This window comes from Pipistrellus kuhlii, unplaced genomic scaffold, assembly GCF_014108245.1.
Source record: "Pipistrellus kuhlii isolate mPipKuh1 unplaced genomic scaffold, mPipKuh1.p scaffold_m20_p_1, whole genome shotgun sequence".
Taxonomy (NCBI): Eukaryota; Metazoa; Chordata; class Mammalia; order Chiroptera; family Vespertilionidae; genus Pipistrellus; species Pipistrellus kuhlii.
Window position 1 is genome coordinate 155,255,118 of NW_023425404.1, and position 14,010 is coordinate 155,269,127.

The 14,010-nt window shown below is 36.0% G+C and overlaps 1 protein-coding gene across 4 annotated transcripts in view; it reads left to right on the top strand.

Annotated features, from left to right (window-relative positions):
- The window catches only part of CDKL2 (cyclin dependent kinase like 2), a 34,475-nt gene extending 22,396 nt beyond the window's left edge, over positions 1 to 12,079 (top strand). Inside the window, exons 11-15 of one of the 4 annotated variants that reach the window (XM_036413563.2) lie at positions 1,606 to 1,729; positions 1,984 to 2,090; positions 5,445 to 5,576; positions 9,686 to 9,774; positions 9,931 to 12,079. In XM_036413563.2, the coding sequence (XP_036269456.1) occupies positions 1,606 to 1,729; positions 1,984 to 2,090; positions 5,445 to 5,576; positions 9,686 to 9,751 (429 nt within the window). In that variant the 3' untranslated portion in view covers positions 9,752 to 9,774; positions 9,931 to 12,079. The remainder of the gene's footprint in view (positions 1 to 1,605; positions 1,730 to 1,983; positions 2,091 to 5,444; positions 5,577 to 9,685; positions 9,775 to 9,930) is intronic. The other 3 variants (XM_036413589.2, XM_045571667.1, XM_036413607.2) reach the window with 3 other exon arrangements.
- Positions 12,080 to 14,010: the final 1,931 nt, after the last annotated feature.

The window sequence follows — 14,010 nt, forward strand, 5'->3', positions numbered from 1 at the left end:
TCTGTTTAACCTTCTTTGAGAACAGGCAATTAAAAAAAGGAGGTAAAGATTAATGGGGGGACGATCCACTGAAAAATTAATGGAAGCAGAGCTAAGCCTAAACTTTCTTCAACTTCTTGGTTGAAGATCAATAATAAATGTATTATTATAAATATCTCTTATGCATTTTACTTGCCACTATTTGAATATGTAAATATGGTAGTTTGGACTTGTTTATTCATTTATTTGTTTATTTATTTTTGTATTTGCAGATAATTTTTTTGAACTAATTATTCTATTTTGTAGCTGACTTGAGCCAAGAGCCTTAGTACTTACTCTATTAAAAGAATAAACAGAAACATCCAAAAGAAAGAAAAGCAAAATTTCAATTCAGGACTTTTGAAGACTTTGTGGGAGGCAGAGTGGCATAATTCACAGAATATTAAATTTGAGACATCAAGGAACCTCAATGGCTTAACACTGCCATTATATGTGTTTGTGTGTATAGTTCATTATACATACATATGTATATAAAACACATAAATGATTTCATTATATATAAGTGGGTGTTTTTTTTTAAATAAAATCACACACTGTATATATTACCTGTTCTGAAAATGTAGAAAAGAATATAGACTTTCTGTCATTCTCAAATGAAACAGAAAAATGTCAAATCCATAAAGGTGCAGAGTTGAAGTGCTCCTACTAGTCTTCACTTTATTTTTTTCTCAGACTTTATCAACTATGAAGTAATACTAAGATTTGGAAAATAATTGAAGTTGTAATTCTTTATTTAATAAAGTGTGTAACTAGGAGATAGTATCATGTGGTAACTCTGAGGAGCAGGACAAGGACAAATGTTTTTGTGTTTTTTTAAAAAATATATTTTATTGATTTTTTTTTACAGAGAGGGAGGGAGAGGATAGAGAGTTAGAAACATCAATGACAAAGATACATCGATCAGCTGCCTCCTGCACAGCCCCTACTGGGGATGTGCCCGCAACCAAGGTACATGCCCTTGACCAGAATCGAACTTCGGACTCTTCAGTCCGTAGGCCAACGCTCTATCCACTAAGCCAAACCGGTTAGGGCAAGGACAAATGTTTTTAAAATGAGCGGCAAGATTATGTTGGAAAAGCAAAAAAAAAACACAAAAAAAACCTAGGACATGTGATATACATGGCAAGACAAACTGCTCAGAATTAACTATATGATGAAAAGCTCAGCAAGTATCCTAAGGCCTGACCTTGCTGGCCTGATGCCCTTCTGCTAACCTTTTACTAATCGCCAGGACTTACCTGAAGTCTCGGAGAGGGAGACAGAGAAACTCATATCAACCAGTAATCCACTTGGTAGCAATTTAATACATTTACTGAGGGAGAGGTTTGAAATAACTAGGTGAAATTGTTTTGTGTGTGTGTGTGTGTGTGTGTGTGTGTGTGTGTTACTTATGTTTTTCAAATATTGCATTATTCCATATCTTCAAATCCATACATTTTAGGCTATGACTACAGTAGTTAGTCATACATTTTAGGCTATGTATCTATACATTTTAGGCTATGACTACAGCAAGCCCAGTTTATCTGGAATCTAATTCATTTGTGTTAATCATTCTGATGATATTAGATCACTAGTGAAAAGAGCCTCCTTCAGGCAAATAAGAAAAGAAGAGAATACGCAAAGACAGATGTCCATTTGCCCGAATTAAACTATAATCATCTCCCCGAACTGAGAGCCTTGGAAGGCATAGGTATGTTTACAATGCTTTTATCTTGTCAGCCCTTTGTTTGCATTGTTTAAAATGTATGTGAAATGAACAGAATATCAAAAACTCATACATGTATGTTGAATGAACAGAATATAAAAAACTCATAGTAATTTCACATTTTTATGTATGTAAATATGTATAATAAGTACTACATACAAAGGGACAGATACAAAATGTGAAAAACTAACAAAAATGTCTATTTTTTTTCCATTGTGCTTATGGTTATTTTTGTGCAGCTCGAAATTCCAGGCTAATGAGGAAAGAGAACAAAAACCTTTCAGAATCTCAAATTCCTTCTCTGGCTGCTATTGATTTGCATGCTTCCAGTGTTACACTGCATCAGGTACAGAAATACTCTGTAGGCTGTGTGGAGCTCCAGTCTCATGTTTCCTGTTCATGTTCCTTAGAGAGAGTTTGCTCTTAAGGATTGGGAAGGTTTATTGGTGGGATCTATAAAATTTTGCTTGTTAAATTGTGTATTATGGTTCATTGAATTTAGTACCTCTATGACATATCCTATATAATAAAACCCTAATATGCAAATTGACAGAACAGTGAAACGACCGGTCACTATGATGCACACTGTCTCCCTCCCTCTCCCCCCCAGAGGGAGGCAACCAGCAGTGGTGATCAGGGGGTGGGGCCAGCTGGCGTGTGCCAGAGGGGGCTCCTGATCACCCTGCCCACTGATGGCCCCACAGGGGGCCCTGATCGCTGGCCAGGCCTAGGGACCCTACCCCATATGTTGGGAACAGTCTCTTAGATTTAAACGTTGAAACCTGGCACGGCTACTCTAACACTGAAAAAAGGGTTGCAGTGATGACATGTTGTGGTCAGCTCTGATTCTGACACTTATAACTGTATCACAAAGCCAATTACTTATCTCTGCTTCAGTTTTTCCACCCATAAGATGGGGAAAATGGTACTATTACCTCAGAAGGATCATGCTATGTACTACTTTTTATAACCAGGGCAAAAAAATGTAGCTGTCCATACAACAGAAAGATGCCTTTCACCTGTATGAAAAGTATGGTCACTGGTGCATGCAGCGTGATTGCAAAGGGGATGTCTGACTGCCAGTTTAGACCTGACAACCCCAAGGGGTCCCGGGTTGTGAGAGGGCACAGACTGGGCTGAGGGATGCCGCCCCCCCACCCCCCTGCACTAATTTTATGCACCAGGCCTCCAGTATATTTATATTAACATTTCACAGTTTACAGTAATCAATGTTTTATGATTAAAAATATGTGTGTGTGAGTGTGTGTATAGCCTAGTTATGGCTTTTATATAACTACAGGTTTTGTTGTAGCTTATAGTATTTCACTTCATTAGCCCCAAATTATAATCTATCTTTCAAAACTCTGAAACTGTTTTTATTCTTTTAGAATGTATTATCTGACACTTTTCCCCAAGATGGTTCACTTCGTCCATATTAAAAAAGATTTGCTATTACTACAGTCATCTTTTTCTATAACTTCTCTTAGCCCTTAAGATTATTTATGTTTCTGCTACTTTTATATCAACAACAGTCATATCACTCATTTTCACATTGAGGAAACTGGCAAATTTTTAAATCTCCTGAGCCAATCATAACTTGCTACAAACTTTGGATATGGGTCATTGTACTTCACTTTTACTTTTTCATAATTCTCATCTTTGCTTAATGCTTGGAAACTTTTGTTTTAGAGTGAAATTCTCCATTCTCATTTTTTAAGCATTTCCATTTAATTTAATGAATTCTATATAGCTTCTTTATCTATGTGAATACTCTTTTCTCCTTAACTGTGTTACTCCGTAAATAATTTTGTAGAGCTCTGTAAACAAGGGGAACAATTTTGTTGAGGATACATTACAGAGGCAGTTACCCCGTGATACTGAGAAAAAGGTTTATTTACTGCTGTTGCCTTGCCTTATCTCTTGCTGACAATTTCTGTAGCAACATTATCAAAACTAAACAAATTCCTGTTGTATGAAGATGAATCACTGTCACGGATTTAACATCTGGTAACTATAGAATCTCAATAAATTCCTGTATACTTCTAAACTTAAATTTAATGTGCATTTTAAAGGTGCAGAATTTTTCATTTGCTCTTTGAGAGTGCACTAGGCTCAAAAGCACTTTTCAGGGTTGACATAACCAAATCTAGTTTCAGTCAATGGAAGAAAATGTTTTTATTTGTTGTTTTGAACTAATCTTTTTTTTTTTTTTTTAATATATGTTTTTATTGATTTTAGAGAGAGAGGAAGGGAGAGGGGTAGACAGATTGAAACATTGATGAGAGAAAAACCCATCAGCTGCTTCCTGCACGCCCCCTACTTGGTTTGGCACCTTCAACCAGGGCATGTGCCCTGACCAGAAATCGCACTGGTTACCTGTTGGTTCAGGGGTTGATGCTCATCCACTGAGGCATGCCGGCTGGGCTGAACGTACCGTTTTATACATATAAATTGGTTCTGCACGTTTAGTCTCAAGGTACTTGCTTAATTTCCAGTTGTATTTAAGCTACAATAAAGGAGAAAGTTGGTGTAACAAAAATCACAAATTAACACCAAAATAACCTGAGCTTATGTACAGAAAATCTGAAGGAAAGAGAAACGCCAGAAGACTGAAAGCAAAAGACTTTCTGGTATGCGGTGTGACTTGCCCTGCACTTTTACTTTATTAATAAAAATACATTGAACTATGTTTTATTTCTGTACTTAACACAAAACTTTCACCTTTATAAAAGACTACTTGTACCTTTTGGAAAAATCTGTAAGATAGATTTTTATAAGTAAAGTGTTGCATAATTTCCCCCCCCACACACACACACTTACACGTTAGGTACTTATACACACAACTATATGTTTTTTCCTGTAAGCATGGTTTTAGCTTTATCCCACACATTTTGATATGCTGCAGTTATATTATCATTCAGTCCAAACATTTTTTTTTATTTCCCACATAATTTCTTCTTTAACCCATGAATTACTTAGAAATGTTTATCTAATGGTTAGATATGTGGAGTTTCCCTGGATATTTTGTTATTATTGACTTCTAATTTAATTCCATGTGGTTAGAGAATATTCTTTTTATGAATTTGATCCTTTTAGATTCATTGAGATGTGTTTTATAGCACAGCATATAGTCTATATTGGTAGTGGATATAATGTCCTATAAATGTGAAATTAAACTAAGGTGGTTTGTTGTTCAGATCTCCTATGTCCTTAATGATTTTTTTGTTGTTTACTTCTATCAGTTGCTGAAAGAGTACTGTCAAAACCTTTTACGACAATTGTGGAATTATCTATTTTTCTCTTTTATCTGTTTATTTTTGCTTCATGTACTTTAATCTCTTTTTAATTACTTGCACACTTAAATTGTGTTGTTTTCCTGATACATGTCCCTTTTATTATTATGAGATGTCTCTCTTTAACTCATAGTACTCTAGGCCTAGAAGTCTATTTTGTCTGAGATTAAAATAGACACTCCAGCCTACTTATACTTATGTTTCAATGATATATCTTTTTACTTTTCATTTACTTTCAACCAAACTGGTTTTTATAAAGTGTTTCTTTTGTCAACAGCATATAAGTAGGATCTTTCCTTTGTATCCATTCTGCCAATTCCAATTCTTTTAATTGGAATGTGTATTAGTTTTCTATTGCCGATAAAAATGACTCCAACTAAAAACAATATCCATTTATTATTTCACAGTTTCCATGGGCCAGAAGCCTGGGCCAAGCTGCTTCTCTCCTTCAGAGTCTCCCAGGCCGAAATCCAGATGTCAGCAGGGCTGCATTTCTTTCTGGAGGCTCTAGGGGAGAATCCATTTCCAGGCTCCTTCAGGTTGTTGGCAGAATTCAGTTCCATGTGGTGGGGGACCTGTTTCCTTGTTGTCCCTGTTTCTTTGCTGGCTGATCCCCAGGGACTGTTCTCGACTTCTAGAGGCTATACATTCCTGGGAACCATGGCTTAGTTCCACCATCTTCAAAGACAGCAACATTAGCTGGATTTTATTTATTTATTTATTTATTATTCTTTGAATCTCTCTTACCTCCTCTTCTGCCTCATTTCCCTGATTCACTCTTCTGCTTTTACGGATGATGTGATTACATTGGGCCCACCAAGAAAATCTCTCTACTTTAGAGTAGTAGCTGATTAGTAACATCAATTTAATGTGCAAAGTCCCTTCACACAGAAACTAAGCTAGTTTGATTGACTAACCAGGGATGGGCATCTTAGGGGGATATCTTTAGAATTCTGACTAGCATTGAATATTTAGGCCATTAACATTTAATGTTATGTTTGGGTCTAGCTCTGTTTTCTTTTTTTTCTTATTTGTTTCTTATTTGTTCCTCTGTTTTCCTTTTCCAGTCTTCTTTCATATTTAAATATCTTTAGTGTTGACTTTTGGGAGATATCTTTTGGTACTATTTTTTAGCCATTCGTCTAGGGGTTACAATATATATATAATTTTCACAGTCTACTTATAGCAAATATTAGGCCACTTATAAATGTAAAAACATTACAAATATATTTCCCTTCCCACCAATCTGAACTTTTTTTGAAAGAATTTTATTTATTTATTCTCACCCAAAGACACACTTGGACAGAGGAAGAGAGAGAGAGAAAGAAAAACACTGATGTGAGAGAGAAACATCACTTGGTTGCCTTCCATGCATGATCTACCTGGGAATTCAACCCACAATCTAGGTAGATAAGTGCCCTGACTGGGAATTGAACTGACAACCGTTCGGTGCACAGGACGACACTCAGTCAACTGAGCCACTATGGCTGGGCCACCAACCTGAACTTTATGTTAAAGTTAATCATATATATTTTACTTACATACATTGAAAACTCCACTACACTATCATACATTTTGCTTTAAACAGTCATAAATATTTTAGAGAATTTATGAGAAAAAAAGTAGTCTATATTTTCCTAACTACTTACCATTTCTGTTTTTTCTTTTTTTTCTTAAAGCTGCAGTTTTTTCTGGTATTTTCCTTCCACAGGAAAAACTTACTTCTTGCAATTATTATTATTATTATTATTATTATTATTATTTAATATATTTTATTGGTTTCTTACAGAGAGGAAGGGAGAGAGATAGAGAGCTAGAAACGTCGATGAGAGAGATACATCGACCAACTGCCTCTTGCACACACCCCACCAGGGATGTGCCCGCAACCAACTTACATGCCCCTGACTGGAATCGAACCTGGGACCCTTCAGTCTGTAGACCAACGCTCTACCACTGAGCCAAACCAGTTTCGGTTAAGTTGAACTTTTTTTTTTTTTTTTTAATATATATTTTTTTAATTTTATTTTTATTTTTTTAGTTAAATTATTATCTGTGTACATATTTTAACATTGCCCCCCCTCCCAAACATACCCTCCTTCCCCAGAGTTTTGTGTCCATTGGTTGAAATTATATGCATGAATACAAGTCCTTCGGTTGATCTCTTATCTCCCCCAGATCTCCCTACCCTACCTGCTGTAATTTGACAGTCTGCTTGTTGCTTTACTATCTTTATATCTGACTTTTGGTTCATCAGTTTATAATGTTCTTTAATATCCATAAATGAGTGAGGTCATGTGGTATTTCTCTTTCTTTGACTGGCTTATTTCACTCAGTATGATGTTCTCTAGTTCTATCCAGGTTGCTGCAAAAGATGAGAATTCCTTCTTTTTGATGGCAGCATGATATTCCATTGTGTAGATGTACCATGGTTTTTTGATCCAATCATCTGCTGACGAGCACCTAGGCTGTTTCCAGATTCTAGCTATTGTAGATTGTGCTGCTATGAACATAGGGGTGCATATATCCTTTCTGATTGGTGTTTCTAGTTTCTTGGGATATATTCCTAGGAGTGGGATTACTGGGTCAAATGGGAGTTCCATTTTCAGTTTTTTGAGGAAACTCCATACTGTTCTCCACAGTGGTTGCACCAGACTGCATTCCCACCAGCAGTGCACAAGGGTTCCTTTTTCTCTGCAACCTCTCCAACACTTGTCGTTTGTTGATTTGTTGATGTTGGCCATTCTGACAGGTGTGAGATGGTACCGTATTGTTGTTTTGATTTGCATCTCACTTATTGTAATTCTTGCAGACTAGGTTGGATGGTGATAAATTCTTAGTTTTCCTTCATTTGAAAATGACTTTATTTTGCTTTTGTTCCTGAAGTATATTTTTGTTGGATATAAAATTTGAGTTGGTAGGTTGTTCAAATTTTTTTTTTTTTCTCTCTCAGGACTATAAGGATGTTATTCCTCTTTTCTGATTTCTGTGATTTCTTGGGGGAAATTCTCAGGTATTTGAATAATTATTTTCCTGTATGGAATGTTTCATTTTTCTATGGTTGCTCTCAAGATTTAACCTTTATCTTTGTGTTCATTAGGTTGAGTATCATATGTCTAGGCATAGCTGTATTTTTAAAAGATGTTTTTAAATGTATCCTGTTTGGGGGTTTATGAGTTTCTTAAGTCTGTAAACTTATACCTAATTGGGGAAATTCATAGACTTTATTTTTTCAAAAAAATTTTTTCTGCCACAATCTCTTTTCTCCTTCTGAGATTCCAGTGACATATGTTAGACCTTTTGGTATTTTCTCCCAGGTTTCTGAGGATTTGTTCATGCTCACCAATCTTTTTTCTCTTTATTCTTAAGACTGGGTCATTTCTATTGATCTGTTATAAAGTTTTTTGACTCTCTACTTTGTCATTTGCATTCTGCTATTAAGCCCATCCAGGCAAGTTTAAAAATTTCAGTACTATTTTTTAATTCTAAATATCTACTTAGTACTAGACAGTTTTAGAGTTCTACTCTTCTACTAAGAATTCCTGTCCCTTCATTTTATTATGTTTTCTTTCATCTCATATACCATAATTATAATGGCTACTTAAAAATAAGTATACACACACTATATATATTTCAACATCTGAACCACCTCAGGATTGGTATTTGTTGATTGACTTGATCACACTTTCCTGGATGTTTTTATGTCCTGTATTTTTTTATTATATTTAGGACATTGTGGATATGTTGTGTAGCCTCAGGGTTCTGTTATAATACTCAGGAAAACATTGAACTTTTTGTTTTAGCAGGAAGTCACCCAAGTGTGATTCACATTGTAAATTCTGCCTTAGCTTCTGTGAGAACTGGTACAAATATCAGTTCTCTAAGTCTTTCTTATCCTGGTTTGCTCCTGTCCTGTACTTGTATAGTTCAGGAGACTTGTGCAAGTGATTCAAACTCAGTTTAGTTTTGTAAGCCTTTGCTGTGCTGGTCTAAATCTCTTCCATGTGCAGGAGTTGGACTGAGACTTCTGTGGCTTATATACAGAATTAGAGGATCTCTTTTTCTAGTTACCATCCCTTCAGAATTCCCCCATCCTTTTTGGCCTGCAGGGATTCCTTTTCTTGGTTTCTCTATAAAGATGGGGTTCCTTCCAGACTTTTAGCCTGCTGCACATCTTTACTACTCTGGGGCTAGGGCAAAGCCAAAGGAGGAAAAAAACAAAAATGGAAGCCTACCCCCACATGAAAGGCCACATCTTCAAATTTTTGACTCCTCTCCTTAATCCTTAGTGGGCTTCCCGCCCTCCTCCCCCCTCCCCCCAATATTTCTTTCTTTGTTTTGATTGTTTGTTTTAGAATAAGTAGGGGAATCGCTTCTCGGCCTTTTGGCTAAGATCAAGTGTAGAATAAGTAGGGGAGGGGGTTTGTAGTGGATTTGTATTGCCCTGGCACATCCTAAGTACACTTTAATAATATATGTATCAACAAAGAGGTAAAAAAAATAACATCCCCTTCATCTTCTGTGCAAGTAATTTGAGCTATGAATAGTTACTTTTAAACATCTGGTAACTGAACAGCAAAAATAGGGGTTTTCAGGGAGTGTGGGACATATAATGACTGGGAGCCTATAATGCTGGATTATGAATTCATAGGTACCAGGATCTCCCCTGCCAGAGGACTCGGAGGCTGATTTACCTTGGATGGAGCACCAGCACTGAATGTCAGTTTGGTTCTGAACAGGGTAGGTCTTCTTTCCCATATTTAAAGCTGTGTAGTCTTTTTGGGGAAAATATTTTGTATATTTGTAAATATGATGTGAGAAAACAAGTGGGATAGAAATCTAGTAATATTTTACATAAAATATTTTACATAAAATGTATGCCTCCTGTGCTTTTAGGTGCTGCTCTACCATTTGAGATGACATCCTCTTGGAACAAAAGTGCTGATATCCCAGGAGGAGATATACATGGTTTTGATCATTTACTTCTGAACTGCCTGCATTTTCTGAGAAATGTTTTGCAGAAGAAGAGACAATGACTTGCAGGTGTTTCAAAGGAAGATTGGGCAAGGGTCCTCCCCAACTGTTACCCATCACCTTTGAAGTCCACTGATGCTATTTCAGGATATATCAAATGAAAGAATGGTGATATGGTTCTCGTTACATGAGTGTATATTTACTACTAGTAGGTTGTGTATTTAAAGGTACCCAAGATTAACAGTAAGTAAAAAAGAGGAGAAAGATTATAAAAGTTTATGTTACTTATGCATTGAACTTTGTGTGTTACTTGCATTAATGTGTACATTTATTAAGAGTGTGTTTGGTGGATGTGGGTGCTAAAAACTAGAATCAGTTGAAAAAAATGAAAGAGACTAGGATCAGTAAAAAAAAAAAATGTTTCCTTTACCCTAACCTAATTATAAAAACACATTTAAGAATCTTGCTTGTTTCTAGGCTTTAACAAGATATGTGACTGCTCTCTATGGATAGATGTGTTTCTTTGGTTTCCGTGATTATAGTTGATGTTTGATCAGTGTATCATGGGAATCTGCCTCTCTGCTGATCTTCTAAGCATCATATTAAGTGCAAGGTTTGCAAAGAACCCTTTTTATTTCTAATGATTTGGTACAGCTGGGTCTGGATAGTCCTCTGCACTGTGTGTGATTCGGGGGCTAATGTTCCTGTGAGCAGGAATGTGATTGGGACAAGAGTGGGAAAAGAGAATTTTGTAAGTATACCTTGGAGTTGAATACTTCTCATTGACAAAAGAGGTATACATACAAAATTAGGAAATGGGAAGCAAGGTTACCCATTGGCTATGATTGGTCACTCTTCTCTGGGCCGAATCCTGCTGAACTCCCCAGCCAAAGAGGCTTTGGGCACGAGATGAACATTGTTCTCGACTTTACTCCTATCCACTGGTAGTTTGAAGGTGATATTAAATAGAGTATCTTTCTAAAAGCCCAGAGATATTCCTGTATTCTTATTTTCTCAAACACCTAGGCCTTCCCAAAATCTTGTAACCAAGGTGCAAAATTATTAACCCACAGGACACACATCTTTCCTAAAGCACTGGTCCTCAACTTTTAGGTGGGAGAGTTAAACCAATTTGGCTCTCGCTTTTTCATTTCTTGGTTTCTAGTCATGCTCTGCATTTATCGTTTTAGATAATGGTTGTTAAGGGGACCAGAATTTGTGTGGGGTTTTTTACCTTAACCAATTAATAGTATGTTGTTGTTTTTTCCAAAAGACATTGACTAGAACTTAGCCCAGGAATTTTACTAGCACTTTTCTCTATTACCTACCCTATAGAGCTTAATATTAAAATTCTAATCATACTATCTGAGCCTCAAAAGAGTAGGACATTAAGGAGGTAAAATAAGTGGCTGCAATATAGAAGTCTATGTAGGTGGCTCAATTAAACTTTGGTCTTGATTTTGAAGCTCTGTCTTTAACCTCTGACCTGTGTTTGACTAGACCAGGTATGGCTAATATGCGGAACAAAGTTAGTGTATAGGCATTACTAGGCCTCAAATTAAAATATTATTATTTTTACTTTGAATTATGTTTCAACAGCCACCACAGCATAAAAAGCAGACACTACTTAAAAGTCAAGTAGCTGTCCAGCTTATTTCAATTTAGTTTTATTTAAAGATTGGTGTGAAAATATCACCTCAGTGTCTGAGGGTCTAGGATTAGACCTTTTTTATTCTATATTTGCTCTTGGTATCTTTTATGGATTAAAACATTTTGTGCACTTTAGAATTAAAAAACTAAAAGCTTTTTATTATAAGTCCAAGTTGAGACTTAAAGCTCATATCTGATTAGAACCTTAGAAGAAGTACTTGAGAAAGATTTTGCAAACTGGGACTAAAGACCCTGAACTAAAATAATCCTATTTTTTTTTTTTCAATTTAAGGTTACTTTGTCTTTCCTTACAAGGATATGATTAAGTCACATACTAATAGGAAATATGTATATGTACTAGTGGGAAAATGGGCTTGCTGTGTGTATGTATATTTTACAATTAATAAATATATGTTATTGAGCTCCATAGATAGTTTTTATTTGCATTTATTTAATTAATAAACTATAAACAACGTATAGAACACTGTATGGTGTTTAAAAATATGTTTGAAATAATCAGTTAATTCTTTTTGGGAAAGTTAGGGTATATGGCTGACAAGTTAAATTTCTTGTTCAGCCAGTGATACAAGCCATCTGGTCATAAAATAACGTGTCTTGTAAAGACTACCTGGTAAAGGTGGTGACAGACCCAGGCTTAGAACCTGGATTCTCCTGATTGCAAATCCCCTGCTTGGTTAGATTAGCTAACATCCTCTTGAAATGGAAACATAGAAGATGTGTTGTCTTGTGTGACTCTCTCATTATTGGTTTCTTTACCTTAATTGTGCTAAAATATAAGGCTGGATCTATAAGCAACTGTAAATCAGATTAGATTGAAAAATGTGATTGACTTATTTTCTGTGACCTCCTCAGTGTAATCGAGCCACTGGCAGAGGATCCGAAATTGGAGGGTCACTGCTCTGAAAGCTTTAAGGCTAGTCCTAGTGCATTGGACTAAGTGGACTTTTCTCTATTGATTTGTATTGTGTTTTTACATTAGAAATGGGCCCCTAACACTATGTGAGTGAAAAATTATGTTCTCACATTGCTTTTTATTTACTTATTTTTCTTCTTTTTCTTTTTTTCTCTCTTTTTTTAATTAAATTATTATGTGTGTACATATTTTAACATTGCCACCCCCCCCTCCCCATACATACCCTTCCTCCCCAGAGTTTTGTGTCCATTGGTTGTACTTATATACAAGTTCTTTGGTTAATCTATTATCTCCCCCAGATCTTCTTACCCTACCTGCTGTAATTTGACAGTCTGCTTGTTGCTTTACTGTCTCTATATCTATCTTTTGGTTCATCAGTTTATAACGTTCTTTATTATACATAAATGAGTGAGGTCATGTGATGTTTCTCTTTCATTGATTGGCTTATTTCACTCAGCATGATGTTCTCCAATTCCATCCAGATTGCTGCAAATGATGAGAATTCCTTTTTTTTGATGGCAGCATGATATTCCATTGTGTAGATGTACCATGGTTTTTTGATCCAATCATCTGCTGACGGGCACCTAGGCTGTTTCCAGATTCTAGCTATTGTAGCTTGTGCTGCTATGAACATAGGGGTGCATATACCCTTTCTGATTGGTGTTTCTAGTTTCTTGGGATATATTCCTAGGAGTGGGATTACTGGGTCAAATGGGACTTCCATTTTCAGTTTTTTGAGGAAACTCCACACTGTTCTCCACAATGGTTGCACCAGTCTGCATTCCTACCAGCAGTGCACGAGGGTTCCTTTTTCTCCGCAACCTCTCCAACACTTGTCGTTTGTTGATTTGTTGATGTTGGCTATTCTGACAGATGTGAGATGGTACCGCATTGTTGTTTTGATTTGCATCTTTTGGATAATTAGTGACTTTGAGCATGTTTTCATGTTGGCCTTCCTTCTGTCTTCTTTTGAAAATATTCTATTTAGGTCCATTGCCCATTTTTAAATTGGATCATTCATCTTCCTTTTATTTAGTTGTATAAGCTGTTTGTAGATGTTGGAGATTAAACCTTTATCAGTGGTAACATTTGCAAATATGTTCTCCCACACAGTGGGCTGTCTTGTTGTTTTGTTGATGGTTTCTTTTGCTGTAAAAAAGCTTTTTATTTTGATGTAGTTCCATTTGTTTATTTTCTCTTTAGCTTCCATTGCCCTAGGGGCAATATCAGTGAAGAAGTTCTTTTGGCATATGTCTGAGATTTTGCTGCCTGTGGATGCTTCTAGTATTTTTATGGTTTCCTGTCTGATGTTTAAGTCCTGTATCCATTTTGAGTTTATTTTTGTGAATGGTGTAAGTTGGTGATCTAGTTTCATTCTTTTGCATGTATCTGTCCAATTTTCCCAACACCATTTACTG